The sequence below is a fragment of the Natator depressus genome, chromosome 1, assembly GCF_965152275.1.
Source record: "Natator depressus isolate rNatDep1 chromosome 1, rNatDep2.hap1, whole genome shotgun sequence".
NCBI lineage: Eukaryota > Metazoa > Chordata > Testudines > Cheloniidae > Natator > Natator depressus.
Genome location: NC_134234.1, coordinates 160513267 through 160532113, shown reverse-complemented (window position 1 = coordinate 160532113; position 18847 = coordinate 160513267). Strand labels below are relative to the sequence as shown.

Here is an 18847-nt window from a genome sequence, read left to right as displayed (position 1 = left end):
TATCTACACTTAAAATGTTACAGCTGCCTCACTGTAGCATTTCAGTGTAAACACTAGCTACACTTAGTGGGAGGAATTCTCCTGTCAGTGTAGGTAATCCACCTCCCTGCTGTCTACATGGGGCTTTAGATTGGCTTAAATATGCTGTTCAGAGGTTTGGATTTTTCACGCTCCTGAGCAACGTCATTTTGCCGACCTAATTTTCTAGTGTAGACCAGGCCCAAGTGTCATAGTCATAGAATTTAAGGCCAGAAGGGACTACCAGATCATCTAGTCAGACCTCTTGTATATCACAGGCTACAAACATAACCCAGCAACTGAAATTAGACCAAGGTATTACAACTCTCAGACTAAACTGTTATGTGCCATAGGCAAAGGATGGGAGGGACCAAGTTGCACCAGTGCCCATGGCCCCTGCAGTGGCAGGGACTTGATTAAGTGAGAGATACCCAGATGAATCTAGCAAGTAACCCACATACATATGCTCTAGAGGAAGGTGGAAAAACCCTTATGGCACTGCCAATCTGATCTGGGGGAGAATTCCTTCCTGACCCCACATATGGTGGGTGATCAGTTGGACTCTGAGCATGTGAACAAGAACCAGCCAGCCAAGCACCTGAGAGAGTGAATACTCAGTACCTCCTCAGAGTACCAGCCTCCCCCATCCAGCATCCTGTCTCCAGCTGGCTATCTCTGATGTTTCAGAGGAAGGAGACCAAAAAACAGAATATGTTGAGGTGGAGTAGAGGGAAATTCCTTCCTGACCTCTGCAGGTGATTGGTTGAAGCCCTGAAGCATGAGATTTTTAGGAACATCTGACTTGATTCAGAAGAGACACTCAGAACTGCTGAGCCCTGTCACCCCTTCTCCCCCCCACCCCCGTTATCACAAGCAACCCTATTGTACAAGCCCACTCACAAAATTTTCCAGTCATAAAATACCACTGCTGAATAGATAGATTTGAAACAGCATATGTCAGAGATCACGAGGGAACTTTTAAGGTGTAAGAGCAGGGTCCACGTGGAGAGCTAGTACACAGCACACTGAAGTGTTGTAGATTTATATCCCAGCTTGCTGCGCAGCAAGCTGGATGTCTAGACATAGCCTGGATGGATGTCAGATAATTTTGCTTTTTAATTCCTTAACTGATAGTGAGGTAGTAACCACATCTTTCTTCCTGTTTTCATGCATTGCTATTTGAGGATTAAAAATGGGTTTGAAAGATGAAATATAAGTAAGTTGTGTTATAGTTTCAAGTGTTTGTTCATAATTTGTCACTTTCTAAGGCCATATATTCATTGGAGAGGGGAAGAAAGGGTGTATTCTTAACTCAACCTAGTTAATTCAACATAAAATCCTAGAGAAAACCAGGTAGTTTGTAGTTTTGATGTGTGTTAACAGGTTGGGTTACAGCTCCACCAGCTAACATGTGAAAATTACAGATTGCCTGGTCTTCTCTATCACCAATTAAGGAAAGACCTTTTTTGTAGTGAAGACGAGGCCTAACGTATTCACTGCCTAGAAACTTCATTAATGCAGAGCTAATATTGACTGGTGGTGCCATTACCTTTCCAGAATGTTGAATGCACTTGTACTTAAAGCTCTGCTGGTGGAGGGGAAAGGCTTCATCTTTGATGGAGGGAAGAATAGAACTTGTCCCTTAACTACCAACATTTTAAAGAATAAGTTGATTAGAATTGTTTTCAGATACAGACTTATTTTAATGACTAAAATAGGAGCCTCTCACTGAACATTTTTTAGTGAGTTTGTCAGTATTGCCAATCCCAGCTGTTTGAAACGTGAGTCAGGAGCCCCAGAACTATGAGATGGGTCTAAAAATCATGAGATTCTAAAAAAATATGTTTTATGTTCTTTCAACTTACTTCTGGTTTTTGAGCCTTTGGTATGCACTCAGGTAATATTTTAAGGCTTTGTTCTACAACCATGAAGACTCAAAACTTTTTTTAAAAAGTGAGAACTGATATTCTCACTTTGCCCAACTCCAGGAGCTGGGATTTTAAGAGAAACACTAAATATTGTGAGACTTGAAATAAAATCATGCAAATTGGCACATAGTAGAAAATCATGCTTTAGTGTGAATTTTTAACTTTCTGTTGCTGCAGGTAATGCCATCGATTACTATAGCTGAAAAAGTAGGAAAAATATCTTCCTCTCCCTCCCTTATTCGTCCCCAGTTTATTTACTTTGTGTATAATGAGTTCTTCTGTGTGGTCACTCTCCCCTACTGGTACTGTATAAAAGAATCACTCAGACATAGGAGAGAGCATTTCTAAAAATAGGAAACTGTGACTGAAAAACCACGAAAGTTGGCAACGGAAAATTGGTGTCATGCCTTAAATTACTTTTAACTCAGTTTTTTAAATTAAATAAATTGTTTACAGTTCCCTTTCAAACATGTCTGCATACTTACTACACCCTTGCAATCTTTGCAGGTGTAGGCTTTGTCAATATTTAATTCTTGGTTAATTTTTCATAACAGTGTGTATTCATTTTAGTTTGCCAGGTAGTTTTGGCTTGCTATGAGAACCTAAGATGGATCCAGAAGAGCAGGAGCTGTTCAGGGACTACAGATACAGAAATTATTCTTCAGTGATTGAAAAAGCTTTGAGGAACTTTGAATCTTCAAGCGAATGGGCAGATCTCATATCTTCACTTGGCAAACTCAATAAGGTATTCTATCTTGGAAGTGTTTTTGTTTTGTTTTGTTTTTATTAGGGTTACCCTTTGTTGCTGGCTTTGAGACTAGGACAGCTAAAGATCTCTTTAATGTGTCGAAGCCCAGAAAACAACTTGGGGAACAATTATAGGTTGACAAAATAGTGGGAAGTTTGTTTTTAACAAATAAAAACAAAAAACCCCTAGGGCTTTTTCAGTTAATGCAGCTATTACTTCTGGGGGAATTCTGCATCACTGCGTGTGTGCAGAATTCTTGTCCATTGCAGAAATGACTTTCTGACAGGGAAGCTTCAAGAGTGGTCACATGCCCCTTCCCAGGAGCAGGGCGTGTCATTTTGGGCGCCTGGAGCAGCCAGCGGAGAGGTAAATTGTGTGGCTGGGTACGCCCTGACTGGGGCCAGTTAAACCAATCCGCCCAATCCCTGTGCATCCAGACCCTCTATACCAGACACACACCCGCCAAGCCTCACCTGGAGCCCCCCTGCACCGGAGCCCCATGCTCCTGGCTCTACCCAGCCCCACCTGGGGCTCCTACCTTGCACTGAGCTCAGCTGATAGTTCTGACTCAGGGTGGGTGAGGAGTTCACTTCCCCTGCATGGAATGGCCAGGACCAGGTAGACTTACCCCCAGAAACCTCTCCTGGCTCCGCAACCCTCCCCTCTTGCTTCCTGCCCCCATCGCTCCTCAGCCATGGTGGGGAGAGGAAATTGTATGGGGAGCTGCTCCCTTGTCTGCCCAACCCTTGTGCATTTGGACCCCTTGCACCCAAACCCCCACCCCACCTAGCCCCACCTTCTCTGCACCCAGCCCTCCCTGCCAAGCCCCACTCCCCCTGCACCCAGACCTCCACCCCTGCACCCAGATCACCGCCTGCTGAGTTCCCCACACTCAAACCCCTATCGTGACGAGCTCCAGCCCCAGCTGCCTGGACCCCCACCCCACTGACCCCAAGCAGGCGCACCTGGACCCCCACCTCACCAAGCCCTACTCCCCCAGCATCTGCACCCCCCCACTGACCTCCCCCACCGAGCCCTATCCCCCCCTACACCCACACTCACTCTGCTGAGCCTTAACCACCTTCACTTGGACCCCCGTGCAGAGTCCCATTGCCCCAGAACCCCGCAACAAGCCCTGTGCATCCAGATTTCACCTGGACTCCCGACCGAGCCGCCTGTACCCAGATTGCCCCACACCGAACCCTCTCACCCCACACCAACCCCCTCCACACTTGGATCTTGCCAGGCTGCACCTGCCTGCCCACATCTGGTGTGCCTGGTATGGAGGGGCAGGGCCTCAGGGTGTTTCTGGGGCAGGCCCGGCCCTTGCGCTGTGTCAGGATCAGGTGCAGCCTCACCACCAAGTCTGTGTCTTGGGAGGGGGCTGCAGGGTGATCTCCCACCTCCATGCAGCCAGTGGACTGTGCTCCCCACTGCCATGCTGGAGCCTCCACATTTATTTATTGACAAATAAAATTTGCAGATTTTTAAAATATTGTGCTCAATTTTTAATTTTTTGGTGCAGAATTCCCTCAGGAGTAAACTATTGTAATTTTTATGTACACAGGAGGAAGAAGATTATCTGTATATATAGGAGGAGAAAATGAGAAATCTGTGTATCTCATTGCAAGGGATACAGTTGAAGCAGGTGTGGAAACTGCAGATCTCCAAGTTCAGATGTGTCCGCAAAAGCCCCCAATGTAGATGCAGTTATACTAGCAAAACTGCACATTTACTAGTATAACCTTCTTTGGCTACATTGTGTAAACCTTACTAACAGATCTCCACAGCTGTGCAAAAAGTGGAGTTAGTAGGTTTACTAACTGCCTTCAGTGTGTGCTGTCTTCAGAAGAGAGAAGTTGGATGGTGCTACCTGGGCTGCATGAGTTATCAGTTATACCCTCGCATCCTCAGCAAACCTTCATCATTTTTTTGGACTGATAGGCTAGTCCCTGCTAGAGAGAGAGGTTGAATGGAATGGCCAGGAGAACTTGGGACCTTCAGACAGTTCCACTGATCATTTCCAGATGTCACTGGGCACTTGCATGTGGAGGGAGATGAGCTCTGATCTTTTACCTTGGCTAGTCTTGCTCACTGGGGCCAGCTAACATCTACTAGCTGAAAACTCTTGCTGAGATATGTAACTGACAAAACATGCAGCAGTATAGTGCAAACCAAACAAAAAGCTTTTATCTGTTACGTCAGTCCATCTGCCCTGGTATTTTTTAGACTTAATCTTCTTAGGGTTATAAAAATTGCTATACCAGATCATACCAGTGGTTCCTCTAGTCTTGTGTCTTGTCTGAGGCTATAGACTATACCAGATGCTTCAGAGGAAGGTCCCAAACACCTATTGATGGAAAATTACGAAATAATCTGCTTGTAAGGAAAGTTTCCTCTTGCCTAAGCAGTTACTAGCTGTCTTATGCCTGAAGATAATTATTAATTACTGTTTAGTTCCAGGAGTGCTCATGGAGTGTCTGGTGTTTTCCTTATATAGGCAGTGCAGTCCCCTGGGCAGGGATTTTATAACCTAAAGACACATAGCAGGTAGTGCAGAGGGAAGCAACAAATATTGCTGTGTTAATAGATGTATTTTTAAAATGGACGTGAAAATGTATACTCCGTTATACTCTATGAGCATGACAGTGTTGCTTAACAACAAGTTTCTTATAGGCATCGTGACAGGTGGGCCTTCAGGAGGAACTCAAATGTGAAAAGAATGGGGAGCTTTGCTGACAAGCTCAGGGAGATCCTTCCTGCGTAATGGGTAGCGTGAGTGATGGCAAGGAGATGTTTGGGAGAAGCATCAGAATTAATATCTCTTAACTTTTTAATCTTCTCTTATTTCATGTAGTTATCAACGTTCTTATATTTTGATTGATTGATTTAGATTCTGTTAAGCTCTTGGCTTCACGGATTTTTGCAGTAGTGAATTCCACAAGATAATTGTGGGGGTGGGTGTATAAACTTGTTGCCATTCAACTTCATTGTAATCTCCATTTCTTCTTGTACTAAGAAGGTAAGCTGGTGCCTGTACGGATGAGGGGTAAAGGGAAGAAGTAGTAGCTCTCCACTACCCCTCCTCCAGCTTCGTGGCTGTGGTGAAGCAAGGAGAGAAAAGAGCTCTATGCTACTCTAGCACTCATTTCCACCCCCTGCTGGTTTTTTTTTTTGTGCTTCTCCTCTGTGAATATCTCCAATGTCTCACTCTGCTGCTGCTTAGTCTTATCAAGCAGTAGCAGCATGAAGCTGATGTGGTTCTTTGCAATTTCATTGTTGCCCCCAGGATTCTGAATAGCAGCAGTGAAGCCGACTAGACTTCTGTTCATTTTAATCCGTTGCTGCTTGACAAAACTGCAGCAGTGGTACTAGAGTGGTCTGCAGACTGAGAAATACAGCACTACCTCATTTAATGTTCTTAATACGCTTATTGCAACCGTAAGGATTAGAGATCACTGTGACAATACTGCAACCACGTGCAGTATTTTTGGGCACCATGTTGTATTTTGTCTTAATGCGTGAATGTGAAATAGCCATTATACTGAGACGGGCTAGACATTATTAGCTGTAGAAAATTCATAGCCTTTGGTATCAGTGTGAGTGATACGTATTTGTGTGTTTTTAAGGGGGGGGGGTGCTTTGAAGCTTGGCCTGGGGAGTTATGGGAAGGACTGATTTTACCTGTTTTCAGGAGACTGGGGGACAAAACAAGTTTTTTTTGTTGTTGTTGTGGTTTTTTTTTAATAAAAAGATGACTTTAAACAGACACTTCGATTTTGATTCAACAAATGGACGAAACTTTCTGTCCAAGAGGTAAGACTTCAACCCTTGCTGAAGGGTTAGAAGTAGGGTGACCAGATAGAAAGTGTGAAAAATCAGGACGGGGTGGGGGGTAATAGGCGTCTATATTTAAAAAAAAAAAAAAGCCCCAAATATCGGGACTGTCCCTATAAAATGGGGACATCTGGTCACCCTAGTTAGAGGGAATGTTGGTCTACCAGATGCCCCAAGTGAAAGATGGGCGATTCCTGGTGCGTTTAGTGAGCATTAAAATCCTTTTATTGTTTGGTTTTTTCCTTGTGATGCTTTTGCCCTAAGAATAAGTGTGCTTGTTTAGAAAGAGCTTTACCGGTAAATCACACCTTTCATAGTCCTTGGAGAGAGAGAGCTTATCCTAGATGCTGGCTTTAAGGCAGACTGGGTTGCTGTGGATATCACAGAGTATGTCAGGCAGCTGTGCGGCCTTAAAATCCCCTGTGAGAAGGGAGTAGGACACAGGACCCTGCGTGAGACAGGTGACAACTGGAGGTCTGAGACCTGACTAGGTGCTCCTGGAGTGGACCGTGGAGGAGCAGTATAGGTGCAGTTGCCCTGAAACGGTGAGAATTCATTTTTTATAATGAAAGCTTAAAGTCTGTGGAAATTGGTGATTTATGACCCCATGATTGCCAGGGAAGACTTTCCATTTGTCACTTACAAGTGGATTTTTCAAGCACTACTGTAGAAAATAATTTACTATGTTTATAAAAGGTCTATTCCAAATACATGGAAGTGGAGGATGGAAGTGGACTGTGTTAATTACCAAAAATTAAATATTGACACATTCGTCAGTGTTTTAAAGACTTGCTTTGTTTCGTGGGAAAACTATGAAAAACATTTCAATTATAGATAAGTCTCCATATTTCTCTTTAACATGAAAATGGGATCTTTGTTGCTTAGAATTTCATGTGTTGTTTCTCCTTATGTATCACTTGAAAACATAATCCTTGTTTGATGTAAGTGCATTTCATGGGATTTAAACAGCTTATTTCCTATACTGTGGATGCACAGTACGACCAGACTTAATTTGAGTGTTATAAAAATAAATCCTGTATCCTTATTCCCTTAATCTATTTTGTATAATCGAAATATACAAGGTCTTGTGGAAAGATTATTTCACAGCAGTGATTTTGACAAACTGTTCATGAGGCTTTTATACCTTTTTAGTCCACTATGTATTTTTAGAAATAAGGTTATTCTTTTCTCATTCCTATTCTCGAATAGTGCTTTTACCAGCATTTTTATTGTCTATATACACGTGTGCGTTAACTGCTAGGAAAATATTGTTTTGTTGCTAACTAACAAAATGAATGCCAGTATTTAGAATGTTCAGTACAGATTGCAGTGTACAGGGTTTGGTAATCCTTTTTTTTTTTTTTTTTTAAATAGTCCTGGTGCCAAAATGTAATTGTGCTATTGCAGATTTTGCCTTTGTGTGCTAACAGAATGGGGTGAGGTTCTGTAAAGTTACTGCTGATAGAAGCTAACAGCAGTTTTTGTCTGGAAACTGGTGCTGGTTCATTATGTGTAGGCATATCAGTAAAGTTAGTGCTTTTAACATACATGCTCATAGCCAAAATATCTTTAATTAAATGATCTAAATTGTGTTATGCAGAGTTAGGGTTGCCCAATGATAGTTTGTGCCCTTTGAAAATGTAAAGTTCAGCAAAATTCAGACTTCTGAAAACCAGGAAATACGAGGTATTTTACAATGTAAAATATCCATCCAATCTTACCTCTGTCCCCTGGAACTGGCAAGAGCCACTGGGATCTATCTGCATGCATTCCAGCTGCAGTCCCCATGTTAGGTGTAGCTGTGCTGGTTGGTACAGATGTGTTTGTGATATGAGGAGATCTGGGGATTAGTTTGAGGAGCATCACAGAGCTGTCATTGAGATGATGTGAGGAGATGTGTGATCAAAGGAAAGAGGTGCATCTGTACGTTGAGGTTCCAGTCTGGCATCATTTCAATATGGAATTGTGTAGGCTGTGTCAGGAGAAGGGCACTGGGGTGGTCTTGCTATGGGTATTGTCAGTAGTGATGAGATAGGAGAGCAGTCTATGGATTTAATGGTGGGTAGGGGAAAGCATAGGTTTAGGTGGTATCCTGTGTGCATGTGTGAAGGGGGTTGTAAATTGTTAAATTTAACAAGTTTGGTATTCTTTCAGGGGAGTAGGCACAGTGTTTGCACTTAGGGCAGGTGTAGAGAGCAGCCGTCCAGTACAGTAAAAAGGCAGAGTATGTGTGTTATGGTATTTTGTGGCATCTGTCAAAGAGGACATACTTCAGGTTACGTGTGTGTTTTCTTTAAGTCTGTATTTCCTGGTTTTCAGAAGTTTGAGTTTTGATAAACTTCTGATAGTTTGTGGCCTTTTAAAACAAGAAAAGGCAACCTTAACTCTGTGTTTAATTAAGCTTTTTGCAATTTAATTTCCAGGGTTGGGGAGGGGGGATTGTTTTTTGTTTTTTTTTTGTTTGTTTTTTTGTTTTTTTTTTTTTTGGATAAACGTATATTCATAGAAGTTAGTGGCCATTTAGGCAGTTGTAGTTCTCACCTCAGTATGCAGTTGATATGCTACTGTGGCTGGATAGTATTCAAAAGACATAGCTTTTATACAGTGCTTTTCACCAATAGATCTCAAAGAACTTTATTTCACCTGTTTCCCATATATAAATTGGGAACAAGGAAGTGACTTGACCAAGGTCACCCAGCAGGCCAGTGGCAGAGACGGGAGTAGTCGTCTCCATGTGATGGTCTCAGCTAAATGAGAACCCCCCAGGGAGATGAATACAACCTGAAATAGCCACTCTGAGATGTGTGATCTGCTTGATTGGAGAGACTCTGATGTGTCAAGCATGCCCCTTCTCAATTCCTCATCCCAGTGTTAACAGTGTGTTCTTGGTACATGCTCCAAGCACGTCTGTTCCCACCTCCTCGCCCACAAGGACATTACTTCTCCAGATCCTGGCTCACATGGGGACAGAGACCCCCAGATCACATAGATGTAAGGTGTGGGGTTCAGACCCCCTCCCAAAAAGGCAGGTCCCCACAGAACATGGCTCACATGATGGGGGTCAGACCACCATAGATGGGCAGGGCCCCTTGGATCCTGGCACACACAAGAGGGCAGGGACTGAGGTTCAAACACTCCCAGAGGGGCAGGGACCCCCAATCCTATGGAGGGATAGGAAGAGGGACTCCCTAGAAAGTTAACACCCCCCGAGAACCTGGCTTACATAAGGAGGGGCATAGAAGGGGGTCAAACTGCTATACATGGGTCCCCAGATCCTGGTGTGCACAAAAGGGGAGAGTGTAGGGCTCACAGGCACTCCTGCTCCTATTCCCTGCCCCCTTCCCCTTGTCACTCACCTTCATGTCTCCTTCCCAATGTCCCTCCCTCTCACCTGAGGCCCCACCCCCTCACCCCATTCCTCCTCCTCCACCTTCTACAATGGCCCTCCCCGTCAGCAAGCACATTTAATTTTGTTTTACAAAAATACTTTGTTCTCCAAAAAATTAAAAAACAAAACCCCCACAATTCTGATGGAGATGAATTTTTAGCAATACATCTTCTGACCTTTTCCAGATTTTTGCATGAGGTGGGACTCAGGCTCACACTGGCTGGGTAGGTCAAGTTCAAAGGACTACTGGTTATTCTCTTAAGCCATCCAAGCCGCTTAAAACTTTCAAGGCTAAAAACCCTGTTAACTCTTCTGTCCACACATGCTCTTTCGTTTGGTGCAACATCAAGAACTTCAGAGGCTGATGATCCAAACTAAAGAGCTAAAGTCTTTGGTTAATAGCATTGTATCTGATTTTCTCCAAAGGGCTAGTGAGTGGCATGAACCCTGTTGGGGTAACTCTCAGGTGTCTGAGATCCTGGTGTGATGATCTCAGCCCTTGTTTGATCTCTCTCTGGGCAGCAAAATTCATTGCCAGAACATGTCAGCTTTAAGAAAAGCTATATCTCAGGAACCTTATGCTCAAATGGCCTCTAGTTTGGATCACTGACCAAACCCCGAGGTTCATCTGATAAGCCACACAAGAAACACGAAAGTGGTGTGGGTTTTTTAAAGGGGCTTTCTGCTTTTGGAATGTCATATCAAAACTCAAAAAAAAAAAATATTTAAAATTTGTATCAAGTTGCTCTCAGGGAGAGGCAGGGATAGCTGGTGGTGGTAGTTGTTTTTAGTAGTAAATACTCTCAAAGGCTCCATTTCAGGTTGCAACCCATTATGCTGGGTTCTGTACAAGCATAAAAAGAGAGAATCCTTGTGCTGAATGGCTTATGGTTGTGGAATTTGCCAAACTGTTCTCACTGTTTCTTATTCACCCTGCTCTTTGATTCAATAACTTTTGATAGATCCATTGGGAAAACCATTTTGGCTCTGGTTGACCAGACACCAACTGCACTCATTGGTAAAGCTAGCAACAGAAGCTTCACAGCGGAGGTGGATGATGGTGATTGTTGTTTATGTGCACATTTCTGCATGTGAGCTGACAGCAGCAGAATCTTCAATTACTGATGGGAGGTAGGGTGGAGAATTTGGCTAGCATTTCCCCCCATCCACCCTATAGCAATGGTGCTTCCTCTGTATTGGTAAAGTATATTGGAACAATAAGAGAACCTATAATGTTTGAGCTCCATGACTAATACCTCTACCAATTGTGCAATGCTAGGGTGACCTCGGATTTAGAATATGCTACCATACATAAAGCTGAATAAGTTTGGAAGGAAGGGGAATTGTGGCCACTGGTGATATTTTTACTTGAGCCGTGGGGGGGCAGAAAGACTGGCGCAAAATGAGGCAGAACTTCGGAGAGACAGAAGGCGAACTCTTCAGAAACAAGCTCCTTTTCCGTGGCCTTGTAGGATCCCCTCCAACAAGCCTTTCAGTTAGTAATGCCTCAGGAAAGGGACAGGAAGTGGCAGAACTTATGCCCCACGCTTCCGTGCTACCCTCCATTTATTTTCTTGCAGGAGTAACACTGACTGCAGGCATAAATCTTCCACCATCCCTAGTTGGATAGAATCTTTTCAATATGGCAGCATAGGCAAAGTCATCTTTCTCACTTGCTCCCCAGCAGGTGTAAGTTTTTCAGTGCCAGAACATGTGCCTCACCTCTTCCTGGTCACAGCGTACACATTTAAGTTCTGCCATCAGAACTAGTTATCTCACAAACACTGCAAACCTACTCCAAGTAAACTGACAAAGGTTAAAGCTTACAGAAAATCATCTTACACTAATTGTACTCAGACAACGGTGATGGCTAGACATTAAGCATCTAGATAGAAGATTCCATGTTTCACTGTTTTTTAAAATGGTTTCTAAAGAGAAGAAATTCCAAAACACACAATCATATGTATTTTATAGTTCAAGAAATAATATAAATACTGTAATACAAGCATTTCTATTCAGTTTTGAAGCAAGGTTAAAAAAAGTTGGAGGTGGGAAGAATCAGTTTTCCTGGAAAGATTTCGGAAAGCCCCAAATATGAAGGTACTGGGACAGGTTGTAAATACATACTCTGAGAACATTGTAGTAAATAGTGCCATCCTGAACTCTGTAAAAAGGATCTTGTAGAGACCATTTAGGCTATACTCCTGGCTCCTCTGAGATCCTCATGAGGAGGCTGTGATGAGCAAGCCCACGTTCTTCAGGTTATAGCAATATTATGGCTCCTCTGAGAGATGAGGGAATCATAGACAAAGACATAAATACTGTAGCTTGAAGACGAGATTAATTCTATATAGGAAGCATTCCACTGTTGCCTTTTTTACAGCTCAGGGCAGCAGCACCTGTTTCCCAGTAGTGGTCCAGCCCCCTTGCCCTTGCCTTACTTGGGTGGAGGCCAGTGCTGCTCTCCTTCGTGATGTGTATTCCCAGGGTAAACAGTTCCCTGCCTTTGCTGTTTTGTTCTCTGCGAAAGACAGTCTGCCTAAGCAGGTCCCTTCAGACATAGTTAACTGGGTAATTGTCACAGTTATAAGTTATATCACTATTCTTTCAAAGCAAGCATATTTTATTCTTAAGGTAAAAGCAATACACAGAAAACATTTAAAATAATAAAAGAACCTACACCGTGCTAATAAGCTTACTAGAGATCACCCTAACTCTAGCATGGGCTCTGGCAGGAGCAGTCCCTCAGAACCCCACCCAGGGGTTTTCTTGTGGTTTCAGGTTCATCATAGCTTCAGCTCAGAACAGGAATCCATTCTTATGGGGCCTTGGTCGGACAAAGTCTTTCCAAACCTTCCCTAAGGATTGGGGCCCTCTGGGGACCAGTCTGTCTGCTTGCTGAATCAGAACAAAAACCCGGAGTCAGTTTAAACTTAAATTACTTATCCCAATGTCCTTTCTTTGTCAGTTGATCTCTAGTCTAGAGAATCCGGTTTGAAGCTTCGAAAGGTAATCCAGCCAGATAATGGGTTCCCTCCCCAGGGTGAAGCTTCAAAGGGCTAATAACCAGAGGCATTCCATTAGCATACCCCACCTCCCTAAAAAAAGTTGCCACAATAACACAGAGACAATTGCATTTTTAATACAATGAAGTTAAATGATACAATGATGTTAAACTTAATTCAGCAAAGGTTTGTCCAGGATAATACAAGACCTTGTCATAGCTATAAAACGTTAACACTGAGGCTCCAGTCCTCTATTGTCTGTAATTTAACCTGCTAACTCACATGAAAACTACAAACCCTGCCTTATGCTCCCCAGATTTTTAACGCTAGGTAAGTACATGTCCCCTCCAGTGAAGAAAAGGCTTTAAGAAAACTAGGAACAGTCAGATTTTTTCCTTTTAATCAGATCATGAAACATGGTTTATTTAAATAGAACATCAGTATTCCCAATACATGAAGGCAGCGGGCAGGGCTATGGAATGTTAGCTTTAGGTGTTTGTTCTGCACAGCAATCGCAAGTAAACAGCTTATGGAAGTGTTTTTAAACTCCTGTTCCTTGTTTACTCTATCCCCACCACTATCTGTGAAAACCATAAAAACTCTTGTCCCCTGTTTTTATAGCAAATGTCTTCAGCGCCTGTTTTCTGAGACCATGTGTGCGCTCTAGGTGCTACAGCAGCACAGCTGCAGCACCACTGTAGACACTTCCTACATCGACAGAAAGGGTTTGTCTATCGATTTTTAGATAATCCACCTCCCCAAGAATTATTCCATTGATTTTACTCACGTCAACATCAAGGGTTAGGTGGCTCAACTGTGGCACTCAGTGTGACTTTTTTCACTCCCTTGAGCACCATAACTATGTTGACGTAACTTTTTAAGGGCAGACTGGGCCTTAATAACAGTTGATGAATCATAAGTTCTTCAAGTTTTCAATTTATTGCCTCTGTCTCAAACCAGTATATTGTTTAATTCTTAATTAGAGCTAATGCTATAAATTAAAAAGTGTGTGGATTGTGGTTATAATACAGAACACACTTTTTAATTTATAGCATTAGCTCTAATTAAGAATTAACAACGTACTTGTTTGAGACAGAGGCAATAAACTTAAAACTTGAAAAGTTTTAAAAAGTGTGTGTGTGTGTGTGTATATATATGTGTGTGTGTATATATATATATAATATTAAATAAATAAAATCTGATCTCCTGCTTGGTTCTTAAATTTCAGCAGAAATTGGTCAGACTGACCTGCGGTGCTATTGTTTAACAATAGCACGCTTTATCACATTGTTCAGTTCAGTACTGTACATGAACAGTGTTTGTCCTTCAGAAAAAACATTCTGTTTTGAAGTCCTAGGGAATAAGAACGTTTTATGTGTATGACCTTCACCTATCAGCTATAAAGGGAAGATGTTGATATAGTGGGGATTTGCATTTAAGAAGATGAACTGTATATTAGCTAAGTTTCAGAGTAGCAGCAGTGTTAGTCTGTATTCGCAAAAAGAAAAGGAGTACTTGTGGCATCTTAGAGACTAACAAATTTATTTGAGCATAAGCTTTCGTGAGCTACAGCTCACTTCATCAGATGCATTCAGTATATTAGCTAAGTAAATTGGCTTTTGGAAGCAAACTGTTGTCCAAAGTAAATGTATTAAATAAGTTTCTAAATGTATGCGTTACTGAAAACTATTTTATATTTACTTGTTGAAGTAAAGAGAGCCCTGAACACTAATAAAGTATATATTTTTATCTGGGCTGATTTTACATTCGTAACACTGATGGGGAAGCACGTAATTGTGGTAGTTGTGTGTGTTGCATTACAGAAGGAATATTGAAGAATAGGGAGAGATGCAAAAGACTCCAATTTAAATATTCTCATGGGTTTGTAGTGCTGGGAAAGTTAAGAAAATGAAGTTAGATGTGATTAATAGGACCTGATTGAGATGTATAAAATCTGAGGTACAGAACGAGTTGCTGCCATGAAATCATTTGAGATTTCATACCATCAGGCTTAAAAATAGGAATGTTTCAGTCCTTTCCCTCTGCTTTGCTGGCCATTAAAAAGGGGTTTTGTTCGTTGTTGCTGTGTGATGTATGTACTGTTGCAGTTTCTTTACCTTTATAAATATTGGGAATATCCTCTTGTCTGGAGATCTTGGAGAAGAAGAGAGCAGGAGTGGGAATCTTCTAAGCTCTTAATTGAAAGTTTGGGATGATGATTCTTTAGCAAATACTTTTCCCCTAACTGCATTGCAAGCATTTGCTTTAAATACATGTTTACAAAAACACAAGCAAACCAATGTTCCCTTTCTGCTGTTTGGGTTTTCTTTTCTTGATGATTCAGTCATAATTGTACTAGTTCTCCAGTTGTCTATAGTCTTTCTAGGGCAGAGGTGGGCAAACTATGGCCCGCGGGACTGTCCTGTCCGGCCATTGAGCTCCCGGCTGGGGAGACTAGCCCACGGCCCCTCCCCTGCTGTGTCCGCCTGATTAAGGGCAGGGGGTCCCAGGAGGGGGCGGTTAGGGGACAAGAAGCAGGGGGGTTGGATGGGTCAGGGGTTCTGAGGGTGGCAGTCAGGGGGCGGGAAATGAGAGGGGGCGGATAAGGGTTGGGGGCCAGGCTGTTTAGGGAGGCACAGCCTTCCCTACCCAGCCCTCCATACCGTTTTGCAACCCCAGTGTGGCCCTCGGGTCAAAAAGTTTGCCCACCCCTGTCCTAGGGAATCTGTATAGATAAGACCTTAATGTAAATTGATGAGGATTGGACTCTCTCTTAAATAAATAAATAAATAAATAAAAATTTAAAAAATACTATATTTATATTCCAGGCCTCCTTTACCTATTGCCAAAAAAGGGCGAATAGTTTTCAGGTCATCTTCAAAGAAATCGAGGAAAATTTATTTACACTGAGGGCATTTTAATATGTAGAACACACTGTTACAAGCAGCCGTAAATGTTTTTTGAGCATAGAGGGGGGACTTTGAAGAAAAACACAACAAAAAATTGCGCTAAATAACATTTTGGGCCTCTCAGCTTAAACTTTATTTTTCGTGGGGTTTTTTTACGGCTTGGAGGTGGGGAAAGAACAAAATTCTTAAGACTATATGACTAGTTCAGATGTTTTATAGATTTGTAGAATCAGTAGTTTCTCAATGAACTGTAAGAACAAAACTCTGTAGAATTATTATGAATGTTAGGAAACTTGTTGCCAGTAAAATATTTGATTTGAGAAGCTGAACTACACGGACATGTTTGTGATGTTTAGCACTTTTCCTCTTCCTCCCCCCAGTTACTTGGAAAGCAGTTGGAAAAAAATGTATCCTAAGTGAGCATAAGCAACTATGTATCTGAAGAAACTGAAGTCAGATTTCACTGACTCATGAGAATCAGAAATATATTTTTGGCAAATTATCATAAATTCCTAAACCTATGGTAGTCTATTGCAAGTGTTGCACTAGGAACCAGGTGGAAGTTGTTCAGGGCAGGTATAGGTATTTGCTAGGTAAGGTATTATTGCCTTCATTTATGCAGTGAGCCTACAAGGCTCAAGGCCTGTAAGATAATAACTTGGCCAAACTACTTAAGGCATGAGGCCCAAAAAACTTAGCATAAGTAGCTAACCAAGACTAACCCTAGATAAAAGATATCAAAACATAGAATGCTGTGATGACTAAACTGCTGGTAGGTAATCACTGAGGTGGTAGTTTATAACAGCTTGGGCTATTTTTAGTTCAAGACAGCTGACCACAAGGATGCCATGGTAACTAAGTGATGTATATGTTAATAAGCTTAAGGTAAAAGGAGTAATAACCTGTGGGGGAAGGGCATGCCAACATTAGCAAGGTGAGGAACTACAAATAAGGAAAAAAGGCTGAAACCCCTACTGAATATGCGTTAGGCATGGTGGCATCAGTGTAACACATCATAAAAGTTTATATCCCAGCCTGTGTGCGAGGGAAGAGAGATGTAGCTCTTGAGAGAGGCCAGGATTACTACAAGTGGTGATGGTGAGGGGGAAGATGAGGAAGATAACTAACACTTCAGGTTGTTTTGCAAGGGATGGTGTAAATATCGGGATGCTCTGCTCATTCTGTTATTACCTCTACCTGCCTTGCTGGATTGGGGGGGGTGGGTGGGTTATATTATATTATAACTATAGTGTGATGTGCTAAGTGAGAGAGCATTGCAAACGATGCACATTGGGGATCCCAGCTGAACAGTAATTCTGATAATGCTGGGCCTGATCTTGGGACAAGAACCAACCAAATTTCAGTGTGCTAAATGGGGAAACTAAATCAGTAATTTAATCAATATACAATCAGTAGATCAGGCAATGCTCATTTTACAGCATCTAAGGAGGTGTGGGTGCTATCATAATTTTAGTTCATCGTTAATTCAGTTTTAATCCCCGATCTATGGCTTTTGGATTCAACAGTGCTGAGCACCCACAGCTTTTATTGAATTCACAGGGAGTTGTGAGCGCTAATCCGGCCTTTAACTGCTCTGCTTAGCTTCTCCATCTGCCTCATGAAGTTAATTTACATACCTTATTTGACAGTTGTAAGGATGTAGTAGGTAATGTTTGTAAAGCACTTTTCATGTTCAAAGTCCCACGTAGCATTAGATAATCAGGGATGCTTACCGTGAGCCATGTTTTGCGACATTAAAATTCCCAAACGTCACAATTAAGTGTACTGAAATAAGTTAACCGAGTACATAACTATGGTGTAGTATATTTGTTCCACTTCTACACTTCCTTCCTTTTCATGCCTGCCCCCAAAATTGAGTATTATAATGAAGATGACTATGCTTTGAGCCTGGGACCCCACTGTGCTAGCTACTGTAGAACATAACAGAAGCACCCCTCTGCCCCAAAGAGGTTATGACCTAATTGTGATGCTGTAAGTAATGGTAGATTAAAAACACCCAGATGGGGGATCACAGGGAAACAATTTAAATGACAGTGTTCAGCATGAAGAACAGTGGCCACATAGCAAACCATCTACCTAAACAGTCACGTTTTTTTGGTAGGCATCATGGCAGAAAAGAGGTTTAAGGTCTGAAAATAAATATAATTGTTCTTGTGAAATTGTAACCTTTTACTAAAAATGTCCCTTGGATCTTGTTCAAGACTGCACGTCCTAATGACATACATAATATACATACATAATATGACTAACCTTTGCTGGCCATACTGTTCAATCCCACACAGTGCAACTAATGTACTCAAATGCATAATATATCGTTAAGCAAAGTAAAATATAGGCTACAACATAAATGTAGATTTGGATCTTTGCTGTAATATTTTCTATTTTGTTGAACTTGGAAAGTTACTGAATTAGAACAAGTTAATGTATATGTTTAAGACAATTGTGGGGGGGAAACTGGGAAAATGACTAGGAATTTTCTATTGTACTCTTAACAAGGTTTTTGTTACTTATGTTTGTATTCTGCAAATTAACAGTTATTTGTATGCAATCCAAATTAGGAATAATGATGTCAAATTTGGTGAATATTGGCTAAGCACTTGAGTTGGAAAATGTTCACTCAGCTTCTGGTTCTCTGTCACTTCTGACATGTCAGCTGATCTCCAGTATAGTTGGATATGTTTTAGAGTCCAATTAATAACATTGGCTTCCTTTTGGCATCCTATCTTTAAAGTAAAGTTTATAATTCTATAAAATAAACCAACATTCTTTGAATTTGTTGTTTTCTTTTGCCATGGCTACAGTAGCTATACATGTAATAAGTAAAGCATAAATGATTCATGCTCTACCTACTCTTTCCATTTTCCTGGCTAATTCTGCCTCTTCCTCACACATTTACCCTCCACAAAACAGCCGTCCATCATTTCTAGCTCAGTAAGACTCCAAAAACAACTGAAAAGAAATAAAAGGACAGATTTTTTTTTTAAATCTTCCAG

General features: G+C 41.8%; 1 protein-coding gene across 1 annotated transcript in view; it reads left to right on the top strand.

Annotated features, from left to right (window-relative positions):
* DOP1B (DOP1 leucine zipper like protein B) overlaps window positions 1-18847 on the top strand; it is an 86410-nt gene that overhangs the window by 2773 nt on the left and 64790 nt on the right. Inside the window, exon 2 of the mRNA XM_074970185.1 lies at window positions 2517-2691. Coding sequence (XP_074826286.1) covers window positions 2554-2691 — 138 coding nt within the window. The 5' untranslated portion in view covers window positions 2517-2553. The remainder of the gene's footprint in view (window positions 1-2516; window positions 2692-18847) is intronic.